Source organism: Bubalus bubalis, chromosome 1 (assembly GCF_019923935.1).
Source record: "Bubalus bubalis isolate 160015118507 breed Murrah chromosome 1, NDDB_SH_1, whole genome shotgun sequence".
Taxonomy (NCBI): domain Eukaryota; kingdom Metazoa; phylum Chordata; class Mammalia; order Artiodactyla; family Bovidae; genus Bubalus; species Bubalus bubalis.
The window spans coordinates 180,574,653-180,589,179 of NC_059157.1; the positions used below are offsets into that span (position 1 = coordinate 180,574,653).

Below are 14,527 nucleotides of genomic sequence, written 5' to 3' on the forward strand. Positions count from 1 at the left end.
GGAGAAGCCAAGTCCCAGGATCTTCAAATGGGCCATGAGCAGTGGCTGGTGAAGCTGGGCAAAGTCTGGTGCTCCTGGGGCAAAACAAACAGATAGCAGATTTCCTCTACTGCCGTGATAGCAAATGCCATTGTTTGATGTTCCTGCTCTGCGTGGGAGGAAGATGGCAAAGTCCACCTTGTTTCTCAGCTGTCCCAAAGTAAACCTCTGATCTTTACAGATTTGTAGAAATTGGTGTCAACTGTTGGTATCTACAGTTGAATTATCTTACTCTTTTAATTGTTATAAATGTTCCACAGATAAATGTTCCTTTAACATAAATACATGCAACTTGTGCAACAAGATTTATTAACCCCACAGGATAGCATCTGCCTGAAAACAGATTAAGTAGCCTTTATCCCTATTAACTCTAAACACCCTAGGGGAAGGTGGTATGAGGTTGTGGAAGAATCACTGGACTGGAGCTATAAATATACAAAAATTACACACCAAGGTGTGTGTGTGTGTGTGTTACTAGGGTGAGAGTCCCAGGATTTTATTAATCCTCAAAAGGGTCCATAAGTACCTCAAACATGTTGAAATACTAAACATTAATAATCTGGTCTGGTCTTCTTTCCAAGTGATAAGATACTTGATAGGTCTTCCCCAATTAGGGAGAGGTCCCTGTTGGACCAGAATCTTTAGACTTCTGCCTCAGGTCTATTCCGCTGAAGACTGCATGGGTGGCTCTCCTGGTGGGGGAAACTGGTGGCAGAAACTCAAAGCCAATCAGAGGCCATAGTCACTGGATAAAGGATAAAAGCTCCAGTGTAAAGGATAAGCATGCCTGTGGCTTCCTAGGGATATCTTGCAAGGAGATAACCTAGGACCAGGTGTGAAAATCTTTCCCAATCAAGAAGGACAAAATGACCTGGAGCTGTCTGGAGCAAGAGACCACTGAAGGTGGAATCAAATTTGTATAGGAAAAGGAAAACAAGGAGGAAGTAAAAAGAAGGTCTAGACCAAAGTGGACAAAGACATAAAACCAAGAAACCCAAGAAAGCAAGGAACTATGTTTTTGAATAATGCACAAAACAACAGAAGATGGAGCTCTGTAAAGTAAGAAACGCTTTCTTGAAAATAGCCTTATTCTAAAAGTTCAGGAAAGCAAATTTCACCTAAAACTGAATAACAGAGAGTATCATGGTCAAATACTATATAAAGTTATTACCAAAAATTAAATAAGATGAAAAATAACATATCTACAGACAATAAAGCAAGCCAGAAAGATGTACCCACAAAATATCTAAAATCTCCAAGCTACACAAAGTATGGAGAGAGCCAGAAACAGTAAAGATGTGGGTAAATATTAAAGATTTTTTTCATTTTCTGTTGTTGTTGTTCAGTAGCTAAGTCATGTTAGACTCTTTGCAATGCTATGGACTGCAACACGCGAGGCTTCCCCTGTCCTTCACCATCTCCCAGAGATCGCTCAAACTCATGTCCATCGGGTCGATGACACCATTCCAACAATCTCATCCTCTGTTGTCTCCTTCTCCTCCTGCCTTTTATCTTTCCCAGCATCAGGGCGTTTTCCAATGACTCCACTCTTCACATTAGGTGGCCAAAGTATTGGAGCTTCAATTTCACTATCAGTCCTTCCAGTGAATATTCAGGATTGATTTCCTTTAGGATTGACTGGTTTGATCTCCTTGCAGTCCAAGGGACTCTCAAGAGTTTTCTCCAATACCACAGTTTGAAAGCATCAATTCTTCAGTGCTCAGCCTTCTTTATGGTCCAACTCTCACACCCGTACATGACTACTGGAAAAACCACAGCTTTGACTATATGGACCTTTGTTGGAAAAGTAATGTCTCTGCTTTTTAATACACTGTGTAGGTTTGTCATAGCTTTTCTTCCAAAGAGCAAGCGTCTTTTAATTTCATGGCTGCAGTCACCATCTGCAGAGATTTTAGAGCCCAAGAAAATGAAATCTTTCGCTGTTTCCATTGTTTCCTCACCTATTTGCCATGAAATGATGGGACTGGATGCCATGATCTTAGTTTTTTGAATGTTGAGTTTTAAGCCTCTTTTACCTTCATCGAGAGGCTCTTTAATGCCTCTTTACTTTCTGCAGTAAGGGTGGTGTCATCTGCATATCTGAGGTTATTGATATTTCTCCCAGAAATCTTGATTCCAGCTTGTGCTTCATCCAGTTTGGCATTTTGCATGATGTACTCTGCATATAAGTTAAACAAGCAGGGTGAGAGTATACAACTTTGATGTACTCCTTTCTGAATTTTGAACCAGTAATACTGGTTGCTCCACGTCCAGTTCTAACTGTTGCTTCTTGACTTGTGCACAGGTTTCTCAGGAGACAGGTAAGGTGGTCTCATATTCCTATTTCTTTAAGAATTTTCAACAGTTTGTCATGATCCACACAGTCAAAGGCTTTAGCATAGTCAATGAAGCAGAAGTAGATGTTTTTTTGGAATTCTCTTGCTTTTTCTATGATCCAATGGATGTTGGCAATTCCATCTCTGGTTCCTCTGCTTTTTGTAAATCCAGCTTGTACATCTGGAAGTTCTCAGTTCATGTACTGTTGATGTCTTGCTTGGAGGATTTGAGCATTACCTTGCCAGCATGTGAAATGAGTGCTACTGTGCAGTAGTTTGAACATTCTTTGGCATTGCCCCTCTTTGGGCTTGTAATGAAAACTAATCTTTTCCAGTCCTATGGCCCCTGCTGAGTTTTCCAAATTTGCTGGCATATTAAGTGCAGCACTTTAACAGCATCATCTTTTAGGATTTGAAATAGCAGCTAGAGCTATTTCAAATTCATTTTAAAATATAGTTAAAAGGTAATTGACAGCTTGATATAAAGCTATCACTTTTATTATTTTGTATATATTTCATTGTGGAGTTTCTAACATATGTAGGAGTGAAATGTCTGATAATAAAAGCACAAAAAATAAAACAGGGAAGTCAGGGAAGTAGTGCAGCTAGCTTATGCTGGCTTGCAAAGGCTGACTGTGTATCTCTTCTCGTCTCTGACATTACTTTGATAGTTTGAAATCATCCATGGCAAGGGAATGTGCTCTATGAATCTGGCAAATGATACCAATCTGGGCCCTTTTTACCTTGAACATCTGGTTGTTAAAAGTTTATCCACACTCCACTGGTGAAGGTAGAGCTGCACTATTACAGGATCTTACTGGGTTGGCCAAAAATAAGATGTTACAGAAAACCTAAATGAACTTTTTGGCCAACCCAATATGTTATCCACAAAGTGATATAAAGTTATTTGATGCCAGTCTTAAGATAAATATGTATATTACAAACTTTCGAGAAGATATTTAAAACAAATATCTTTTTATTTATAAAAATAAAAAAATTATTATTATAGAATAACAAAGAAATAAAATAATAATAAACCAATAGAGAATAACAAACTAATAGAGAAGATAAAGTAAAATACTAAAAATTATTCAATTAATCCCATAGAAGGAAGAAAAGAGGAAATAAGGAACAAAGAACAGATGAGACAGAAAACAAACATCCACAATTATGTTATATATAAATGAAATAAACACTTCATTTAAAAGAAAAAGGAATGTCCACTGAATGAAAAAAAAAACCAGCTATATTTCTTTATAAGAAGCCCTCCTAAATAGAAAGAAACATGGATTAAAAGTAAAAGAATGTAATACAATAAACCAAGAAGAAACTATCAGAAGAAAGAGTCATATTAATATCCAATTAATAAACTTACAGAGAAAAAGTGTTACTGGACAACTAGGGACATCTCATGATGGTAACAGAGTCAATTCATCAAGAAAGCCTAACATCCTAAATGTGTATGTACCTAACAAAACCTCCAAATATACAAAGCACAATCTGATCAAACTGGATGGAGAAATGAGAAAATTCATATTTTTAGTTGGAGAGTTTAACTGTCTTCTCTCAGTAGCTAATGCAAAAAGTTGATAGAAAATGAGTCAAGGCAGAGGATTTGAATAATAACTTGAACCAACTTGACCTAACTGCTACTTATAATACTATACTACATATTACAGAACTATACCAAACAATTAAGAATATCTATTTTAAAAAAAAGTATACCTGGAACATAGAAATAAACTACAAAAGCATATCTGGAAAATTGCCAAATATTTGGAAATTAAAAATAGCTTTTATATAATCAACAGATCAAAGAAGTAATCTTTGAAAAACTGGAAAAAATTTACCTCAATGATAATGAAAATAAACATATCAAAATTTAGGGATGCAGCTAAAGTAGTGCTTGGATGGTAATTTATAATTTTAAGTACCTGTATCAGAAAAATAAAATGTTCTAAACATTGATATAAGCCTACACCTTAAGAATCTAAGAGAAAAAGGAAAAAAAATGAAAAATAAGTAGAAGGAAGGCTAAGAACAGAAAGTGAGATTAAAAAATAGTAGTGAAAATTTATAAAAAATTAATTTTTGAGAAGTTCAAGAATATTGATAAAGCTATAGCTACATGGGTCAAGAAAAAAGAGAGAAAATACAAATTACTAGTATGAAAATGGAAGAAGAGATATCACTAGACATCTCATAAATACTAAAAGAATAAGAAAATATTTTGAATGATTTTATGGCAAAAATAGACAATTTAGATGAAACAAATTCCTCGAAACACAAACTTTGCCACTGTATATTTGTCACTAGTTCTTTAAAAAATCTAACAGGTTTTTCTTTGCTATGTTCATTTATTTATTCACTCATTCATTTATTTATTTTTGGCTGTGTGACTTAGTTCCCCGATCTTCGTTCCCCGATCAGGGAGCAAACCCGGGCCCTTGGCAGTGAAAGGGCAGAGTCCTAACCATTAGAGGGCAGGAAATTCTCCTTCAAGTTTTCATTTAAATCCTTAGGCCTGTTTATTACAACTGTTCAAAGTTCATTGTCCGAATACCATCATCTCTGTGGTTTCTAGGTGTGTTTCCATTGGTTGATTTTTTGATGACTCTGGGTCACATTTTGAGCTTCTTTACACATCTAACAATCTTCTCATGCCACATCTAGATATTATGCATGCCATCCTGTTGAGATTTTGTTGTATTCCTTCAGTGAATATTGAGGTTTATTTTAGAGGACAGTCAAGTAAGTGACTTGCAGATCTGGTTTATCTCACAAGGGTTACTGTCACTTTCAGTAAGGACAGTTATGGAGCAGGCCTTGCTGCTGCTGCTGCTCCTAAGTCACTTCAGTCGTGTCCGACTCTGTGTGACCCCATAGACAGCAGCCCACCAGGCTCCCCCGTCCCTGGGATTCTCCAGGCAAGAACACGGAGTGGGTTGCCATTTCCTTCTCCAATGCATGAAAGTGAAAAGTGAAAGTGAAGTCGTTCAGTCGTGTCCAACTCTTAGCGACCCCATGGACTGCACAGGCTCCTCCGTCCATGGGATTTTCTGGGCAAGAGTACTGGAGTGGGGTGCCATTGCCTTCTCTGGGAGCAGGCCTTAATCTACAGCTATTTCACCCCAGCTGCCTTCAGTGAAAAGCTTAGGTGTTCAGTGAGGTCTCTTCACACTGGTTGGTAGGACCGTAATTGATTCCTGGTCTTATGGGAGCCCTGGGCATTGTTCAGCTTCTAGATCTCTCACAGTCATTCTCTGCCTAGCCTGACAGACTTCAGTTTCATTTTACACACAGGCAGATTAGTATTTGGCCAAGCATTTCAAGCAGATTCCAGGATGTATCTCTGCTGTATGCCAATCAAGTTCAAGTCACTTTGGCTTCCCCAAACTCCTATCTTTGTTCCTCAACTCAAATGTGATGGGCTCTTGTGGGTTCCTCCTCCCTTTGCTGTCATCTGGAAATTTCCTCTAGGCAAAGACTAAGGCCATCACTGTGCCCACTTTTCTTTGCCCTCTTTCAAGGATCATATAGTCCTGCACTATTATCATCCAGTGTTTAAAAACATTTGTGCAACATATTTTCCCCCAGTTTTTTAGTTGTTTATGGAAGAGGAGCAAATTCTGTACTGGTTACTCTTTCACAGGCAGAAGCAGAGGTCCAAACACCAAACTGTACTTCACAGTATATAACTTGGGTTCCCATACAGTGTTTATCCCACCATAGGCTGGAATCATGGTAATAACAGAAATGGCAAAATCTCTGAAAAGAAACTCACTTAAGTAAACATAAATCACACTTTCAGGAAATTGAGTGAGGAAGGATAGGAGGATTAGATTTTTACAGTAATTTTGATATTTTTCAATTAATCTGATCAGGAGTTTAATTCTACCTGAAATTATGGATTTTAAATACATGAATATACTTTTTAAATGCACAAATGCATTTTTTCTTCTTTATTTTCATTATGTAAGTCCTTGATATTGTGCATACTGATGCTTTCTTTGCACACTTATGATCACCACTCAAAGACTCCCTTCAGACAGATTTATTACTTAAATTCAATTTAAGTGAGTTGACTCTTGGGTAAAATAATCAAAGAATAGACAGGGAAGTTGAGTTAGTCTTGCAGAGGTCTTTAAAATACATATAATTTAATAAATACTAAATTTTCACAAGCACAATTCTAATATAAAGAAATGATTCTCTTGCCCTCCCCCCAAAAATCTGAGAACATTTCATGGTTTTCTGAGAAGACACAATAATTTTTATTCATTCCAACTTTTGCATCAGTTACAGTATACAATTATAAAGACAAGTGATGTTAACGCAGACCCACCACGCAGACAAGTGAGGATGTGACCCCACTGTATTTTCAGGCTCTGAGCATCTCTGTGTTTGCCCACTTTGATCAGTTTTTAATTTCCATGGAATGTGCAGGCATCCAGAAGTTCTGTGAGAGGTAACATAAGAGAAAGATCGTCAGGTACTGCCTGGGCTTATTAAACACTATCCTTTTCCTATTTTCTAAAAGTAAATGGTAGATAATAAATATTCTTTTTAAATTTCTCTCTCATCCCTCTAACTGATGTCAGTGCTATTCTTAAACATCTACATTTTCCTCTCCTGCTCTCCTCATCTTTAACACATGATATAATTTAACAAAAATTCAGGCATACTCCCAATACTTTGATTAGTCCAGGTCTAATTTTATTTCTCCAACTTCTTTCTTTTTGAGGTAGCTGTGCCATTTCTACAATACACAAAAATAGAGAGAAATGATATACTTAGTGCTACTTCCATGTATGTATATATGTAGAAATGGCCTACTTCGTGCTAATACTTCATTTCTATTAAATTGTATAAAGTATTATCTATAGGTTTTACTTAAAATCTTTGCAAATTGGTCCTCTGTGAGTGGTATATATGTGTCATTTCAAACCTTCTCCCTACACTGAAATGCTAACACACATTTTCATTCTAGTAGCCAAAGAAAATGGAAAAGGACATGTAAACAAGTCCAATTTGCAAAAGATCTCTAGTTTTACTGTACCCTCTGTCTCCGTCAAACAATTTGGCCTTTTCAGGTAGAATCTTATACTGTTGCCTAATTGAGTTGCTTCCCTGGTAAGCCTGAATCCTCCTGCGAGGCCAGGAGCAAGCCCTCTGAATCTTTATGCTCCTATTGGTACTGGCCCAGGCTTGGCACAAGGTCATCTTTAAGACAACATGTTTGCCTTGATGCACATGTAACTGCTCCTTGGTGTTTATTCTACTCACCAGAGGGTAAGCAATGCCTCACATTAGCAATAGCCTGAAGATACTCTGGCCCTAAGTATTTTTGGTAAGTTGTTCTGTCCTGAAGGTTAGCCAGACATTCTGTGTCATCACTGAAGAGCAGGTCCTTGGCTGGGGATTTAAACAGCTGGAACATCATGTATTCAAACCCATTTCTTCCGAAGAGCTCCTGGGTCAGACAGACAGACAGAAAGCGAGTGACCAGCAGCCCGGGCCACGTGTTCTGCATCAGAAGCCCCAAGTCTGCTGGACTGCTCAGCTCCAGCCCCCGGCAACCCTGGGACACAGCAACAGCTTAGGAGGCACTGGAACAAAATGGCAAAAAGTTCTCTGGGTTCAAAGCCAGGCCCTAGCTTTTCCCATCGTGTGACTTAAGAAAATTCTTGACTGAGCTCAGTGAACTTCAGTTTGTACGTGTGCATGCCCAGTTGTGTCTGACTCTTTGGGACCCAGGGACTATATTCCACCAGGTTCCTCTGTCCATGAAATTTTCCAGGCAAGAATACTGGAGTGGGTTGCCATTTCCTTCTCCAGGGGATCTTTCCGACCCAGCAACCAAAACTGCATCTCTTGTGCCACAGATTGTTTCCCACTGCACCAAGGTGGAAACACCTGAACTTCAATTCACTCATTTGTAAATGGAGGTAATTACATTAGATACTGAGATGATATATGCAAAAAGTGAGAGTGTTAGTCACTCACTCATGTCCAACTCTTTGCAACCCCATAGATTCCTCTGTCCATGGAATTCTCCAGGCAAAAACACTGGAGTGGATAGCCATTCCCTTCTCCAAGAGATCTTCCTAACACAGGGATCGAACCTGCATCCCCTGCATTGCAGCCAGATTCTTCACTATCTGATAAAGAATACAGGGAAGCACAATGTATGTAAAGCAACTGCTAAATAGAAAGAGCCCCAAGTTCACTGCTCTCTTACTATCCCACCAACAACTGGTGGATGTTTTCAACTCTCTGAGTCATCTTTACATGTTTTCCTGTGACCAGATCCCTTGCTACCTTGCATCTTCTGTTCTCTGAATCTGACCCAGACACTGATCATTTCCATTGCTTCCTGCCCCACCCCCCCACTTCCTTTGTAGCAGAGGTGGCAGCTCACCCTGGATGGAACCATCCCTTCAAAAGCCCAAGTCCAAGAGCCTCTTGTGTTGCCAGCTGCCTCTGGGTCATCACCCTTTAACCAGGATGTGTCGATAGCATATGCTAAGATATAGATTACTCATTTGGGGCTCCTCCAGGAATAGGGTGCACTAGGTCAAAAGGCAGACAAGGCTTTGGGTTCCTTAAGATCATCTGATTCAGGCAGCCACTATTCCCTAGGGTCAGCCCTTTTTGGCTGCCTATAGAGGTCATGAGTTATCTGAATGTTGGCTCTTCAACTTTCATGAAGCCCAAAACAGTGCTCAGCCTGCCCAGCTTCAAGAATCACAGTGAGATCCTCTTTTGGTCAGGCAGAGTAACCTCTGTTCCACCTTTCCAACATGTAGCCCTGCCTGGTGGGAAGGGCACCTGGGTTGACTCCCGTATTTCCAGGACAGAACAAGCCCAGGAGGTACCATGACTCTGCTCAGTCTCAGGGAGACACTTGAGATGCCCATGTGTCTGGACTCTTCCAGTCCACTGGAATGCCCTAGACAGCCCCAGAGCAAGCAGTGAGCACAGCCACCAGCCTCCCACTGCCCAGGGAGAAAGTGTGCAACTGAGCTGGGGTATGTCTGTGCAGCTCTGCAAGCGAGCTGAGCATTCATGTGGGGGGTGAGGACTGAATTCCCACACCTGTTGGTTGAAGAGCATTCTGCGGACAAAATCTGCCTTATCTTTCCTCGAGACCACAGCATGACTTGGGACTATGGCCAGGTGGCAGCTCTGAGCCTCAGTCACAGGCTTCCTAGAGCCATCGAGGCACAGCAGCTGGAAGTCCTCAGGTTTTAGATTCTTCGCCCAGGCTTCAGGGTTCTTTCCTGGAGAGAGAGAGGAGGTGGAGGGGTCACAGCTAATGACTTCAGTCAAGGCACCCTCACTGGGGGGTGTGACTGACCACCAGTGCCTGGGAGAATCACAAAGGCACAAACAGAACAATAAAGCCTTTACAATAAAACAGAAGAGAAATATTCATAAACTCATAAATTCATTTGTCAGTCCTGTTAAAGGCAAAGATTTCCTCAACAGGGCTGAAAAGTGCTAGTCAAAAAAGAGAAAATCGACTGATTAAACTATATTAAAATGAAGAATGTTAATCAAAAGACATTAAGAAAGCAGGGAATTCCCTGGTGGTTCAGTGGTTAGGACTCCAGGCTTCTACTGCTGGGCACAGGTTCAACTCCTGGTGGGGAACTAAGATCCCACAAGACTCACAGCATGGCAAAAAAAAAAAAAAAAAAAAAAAGTGAAAGGCAAGTATTTTCAAAGAGGGACAAGATATGTGCATTACATATAGCTGACAAAAACTTGTGTCCAGAAAATACAAAGAACGCCTAAAAATCAAGACAGCCAGACGTGCTTCTATGGACTGTGGCCTTTGTGTGTTTGTTGGTTGGGTTCAAGGCCAATGTGATAACCAACCCTGTCTAGTCTGACCAGACATGAAGAATTTTTTCATTCCCCAAATAAAGAATGTTAGGTCCAACATGACTGCCTGGGGAGTGATTTCCCAGGAAGGACTCTGAGTTTTCCTGAGGGAGGAAAGGACAGCGCTGGTGCATACCGTTGGTGTTCTGCAGGACCGTGGAGTGCTTCACAAAGGCCACATCTCCCTTCTCAACCAGACACCTGCACAGAGAGGGCCGGGTCAGCAAGGAGGACCCATAGAGGCGGGAGAGAGCTGCTCCAAGACGGAATCCCTGGGAGCTCCCACCCCCTCCCCCAGGCAACTGGGCACATCTAACATGGCCCACTTACTCCACACACACTGCTCTAATGCCCGCTGTCCCTGGTAACTTCAGAAGAAATGTCCTAGAAAAAAAAATCTGCTTATTTAGATTCCACTGTAGATACCCATTGCTTGCTTCCTTAAACACGCAATGGTTGTTAATTGGTTTCTGATTGTTGGTTGTTGATTTCTGGTTGTTGATTGTTGATTGGTGACTGGTTTCTCCATGGGAGATTCTTGTGTTCTCCTATTAACAGGGCTATCCAAAGATAATTCTCTGGCTGGATCAAAACTCACGTCAGAGATTAAAATCAGTGTGGAAGATGTGATTCTGAAGGAGTCTTGTCACACCTTATGTGTCTACACAGCCTTAACAAAAGTTAATGTGCTTGTATCATGAGATATTTTTCATGCTTAATCTCCTGAAAAATGTTTCTCAGCGTTTGAGGTGCTTTGGGAGAAATGTTGATCACACTAAAAATAAGTTTTGTGACATTCAATCAGTTGGAAATTGATATTATTAATTTTTAGGAACACCTCTCCAGTTTTCTCTGTCCCATCATCAGGCCCCTCTATCCTTCACTAGAGTCAGTTACTCCCATTAATTTTCCTAAGCAATCTTGTCCTATTTCTTTGTCTTAACAAACTCCCCCCAATAATCCCAGGCCTGAATGAGCCCAATCGTCTGTCTCAGGTGTGTCTGCACCTCAGCAGTGAGGTAGACGAGAGCTCCCCGATCCTTAACTTCACCTGAGCATTCTGGCTTCCCTTCTCTACTCTAGACCTGTGACTCTCCAAGAGTGGGCTGGACCAGCAGCATCAGCAACGCTGGGAACGGGTTATAAATGCACATTCTTGGGCCCTGGACCCACTGGCTCAGGAACTCTGGAGTGGGGTTCAGCCCTCTGAATAAGCCCTGTGGAAGTGTGCTCAACTGAGTATGAGAGACCAGTGCCTGAGACAGCGTCCCCACAACTCTTTGTGACCCCATGGACTGCAGCCCACCAGGCTCCTCTGTCCATGGGGATTCTCCAGGCAAGAATACTGGAGTGGGTTACCAGCCTTCCTCCAGGGGATCTTCCCAACCCAGGGATCAAACCCAAGTTTCCTGCATTGCAGGCAGATTCTTTACTGTCTGAGCCACCAGGTAAGCCACTCTACAGAGCAGGGACCCCAAAATGTTCTCCCACTTCCTGTAAACCTCTGTCTCTCCATACACCCCTCCACAACACTTACACTCTGTCATGTACTCTGGCTTTGCAGAAGAAATAAAGAGATCATCATGTGGGCTTCCTTTCAACATCCTCTGTCGAATCTGGCAGCCCAAGACTCTAGCACTCTCCTGCCCTCCAGGGACAAAGGAGGAGGGAAGGCCTCCCTCCAGCTAAAGTCTCCTCCCCAGGGGCTCTGCACCCCACCTTGACCCACATTCAGGCACTTTCCACGGCAGTCATCCTCTTTCCCCTCTATAACCCTCTTCACTGGGCTCTTTCCATCAGTATTTATGCTTCTTTGAAAAAATAAACAAACACTAAGCCTTGCCTTGACCCTACACTGTCCTTAGCAATGGGCCTCTCCCCTAAAGTCATCCAAACACCTAAGAGCACTTACCATCATAGCACTTACCATCAGCATTTCTGCACAGGACTCCCCAACCCTCACCAGTCATCTTAGGGGACTAACTCACTATTGAATCTGCTCCCGCCTGGGTCACCAGATCCCATTCATTGTACTTGTTTTATTTGATGTCCCAAGTCCATCCTTTCTCCAGTCATCTTTGTTTTAGATTAAACATAATATGTCTATGTATCTGTCTTGGAAGTCTTTTCTCTTCCACTGATTTTTCAGTCGTCACATAAACCAGCCTGTATTGATCACAGTATTAAGTAGTACTGTAATGTGATTTTTAAATCTAAGAACATTCCCTTTGTGTAACATTGTTTTTTTAATTCTTGGCTTTTATTTGGTCTACCAAGTGTTAATATTTTTTGAGTTCTGTCTAGGCCTCCCCAACCCCTTCAATCCACCTGGTCACACTGGAAGCAGCTAGGACTTTACAACACAATTTCAGGGCGTGAGTTGTGTGAGCAGGAAGATTTCCCCTGAACTGGGCTGACAATCACCCTCACTGCTGTGTTGAAGCTAGACTGTGGTGGGAGAGGGGGATAGGGCAGATGCATGGATTTCTGTTAGGGGTTATAATCTGGGGAGAGACAATGGTGGTTTAGATCAAGGTGGTATCAGCAGAGATGGGTGATGAGGTCAGTTCTTGTTACCCTTTGCAGGTAGAGATAACATAATATGATGATATAGGGCCTCAGAGAAAGAGAGGAGACATGGTCAATACACAGCAAGACTGACTTTTTCCAAAAGGAAAAACAGAGTTGCCTTTAACTGAGATGGGGAAGACTGCAGGAGGTGCTGGTTTGGGTGGGAGTGTGTGAAATTCCAAAAGCTCAGTTTGGGACATTTAAACTTGACCTGGTGATTAGACATCCAAGTGGACATGCCCAGTAGGCAGTTAGATGTATGAATTTGGAGTTTCATCTGGTGTTTTGAAGAGATGTCTGAAGAGGAACGTAAATTTGGGAATTGTCAACATAGAACTACATGGAGAAGGAGAAGTGGGCATCAGAGGATGAGATGGCTGGATGGCATCATCGATGCAATGAACATGAACTTGGGCAAACTCCAAGAGATGGTGAGGAACAGGGGGGCCTGGTATGCTATAGTCCATGGGGTTGCAAAGAGTTGGACATAAAAAAAAAAAAAAGAGTTGGACATGACTGGGCAACTGAACAACAACAAGAACTAGATAAAACCACTAAAGTCTGAGCATTAAGAGACAAGACCAAGGCTGGAGCCCCGCGGCTTGCCAATACATAGGGGTCAGGGAATGAAGCAGAACCAGCAAAGGGGCTGAGATGCAGTAACAGGAGAAGAAGGAGGGAATCCAAGAAAGTGTGGTGTCCTGAAGCCAGAGAAGAAAATGTATCCAAGAGGAGGAAGAGACGGGTGGTGCCAATGATCTGGGCTTTGGATTTATTTGCAACACAGAGGTCCCTGGAGATTTAAAATGACTATTTCAGAAGTTCCATGGTGGTCCACAGGCTAAGACTCCTTGCTCCCAATGCTGGGGCCCAGGTTTGATTCCTGATTACGGAACTAGATCTCACATGCCAGAACCAAGGGTTCACATGCTGCAAATAAGGATCCCACATGCCACAATGAAGACCCCATGCAGCCGGATAAATAAATAGATTTTTTTAAAGTGTAGTTTCAGCTGTGTGGTGGATGGTGGTGAAAGGCTGTTGCTGACCCACAAAAAGACGCCTGGATTCTTGGCCTCCAGAAGAGAAGAATTCAATCTGGGGCCAGTGACGAGGCTTGATTGCTCAGAGCTTTTGTGCAATAGAGTTTTATTAAAGTATAAAAGGGATAGAGAAAGCTTCTGACATAGATATCAGAAGGGGGCAGAAACAGTACCCCCTTGCTAGTGTTAGCAATGGGGGTATATACCTTTTAATTAGTTATTACAATGAATCAAAAGAATGTCTCAAGTTTGTGAAAATTTTACCAGACTTACTCTAGCAATTTATATTTTAGGATAACAAGATTAGAATTTGACAATAGAAAGATCCTCCGGACCCACTCCCATAATATACATTCTAAGATATCAGGATTAGTCAGAGGTTTTCAGGAAGGAGAAACTGTCCTCCAGCCGGATATATTGTTGCTGTATAATCTCTAGTACAGAGTTTAAACTGAGTTGTGTAATTGACTGAGACAAGGGCTTCCCTGGTGGCTCAGAGGATAAGCGTTTGCCTGGAATGCGGGAGACCCAGGTTCGATCCCTGGGTTGGGAAGTTCCCCCGGAGAAGGAAATGGCAACCCACTCCAGTACTCTTGCCTGGAGAATCCCATGGAGGGAGGAGCCTGGTAGGCTACAGTCCATGGGGTT

General features: G+C 41.6%; 1 protein-coding gene across 2 annotated transcripts in view; it reads right to left on the reverse strand.

Moving 5' to 3' along the window:
* Positions 1 to 6,625: 6,625 nt before the first annotated feature.
* Positions 6,626 to 14,527, reverse strand: part of LOC102400938 (inhibitor of carbonic anhydrase) — a 43,538-nt gene continuing 35,636 nt past the window's right edge. For both annotated transcript variants that reach the window (XM_006051412.4, XM_006051411.4), the window contains exons 14-17: positions 10,402 to 10,466; positions 9,474 to 9,658; positions 7,662 to 7,848; positions 6,626 to 6,834 (exon numbers count right to left, since the gene is read on the reverse strand). In XM_006051412.4, the coding sequence (XP_006051474.3) occupies positions 6,800 to 6,834; positions 7,662 to 7,848; positions 9,474 to 9,658; positions 10,402 to 10,466 (472 nt within the window). In that variant the 3' untranslated portion in view covers positions 6,626 to 6,799. The remainder of the gene's footprint in view (positions 6,835 to 7,661; positions 7,849 to 9,473; positions 9,659 to 10,401; positions 10,467 to 14,527) is intronic.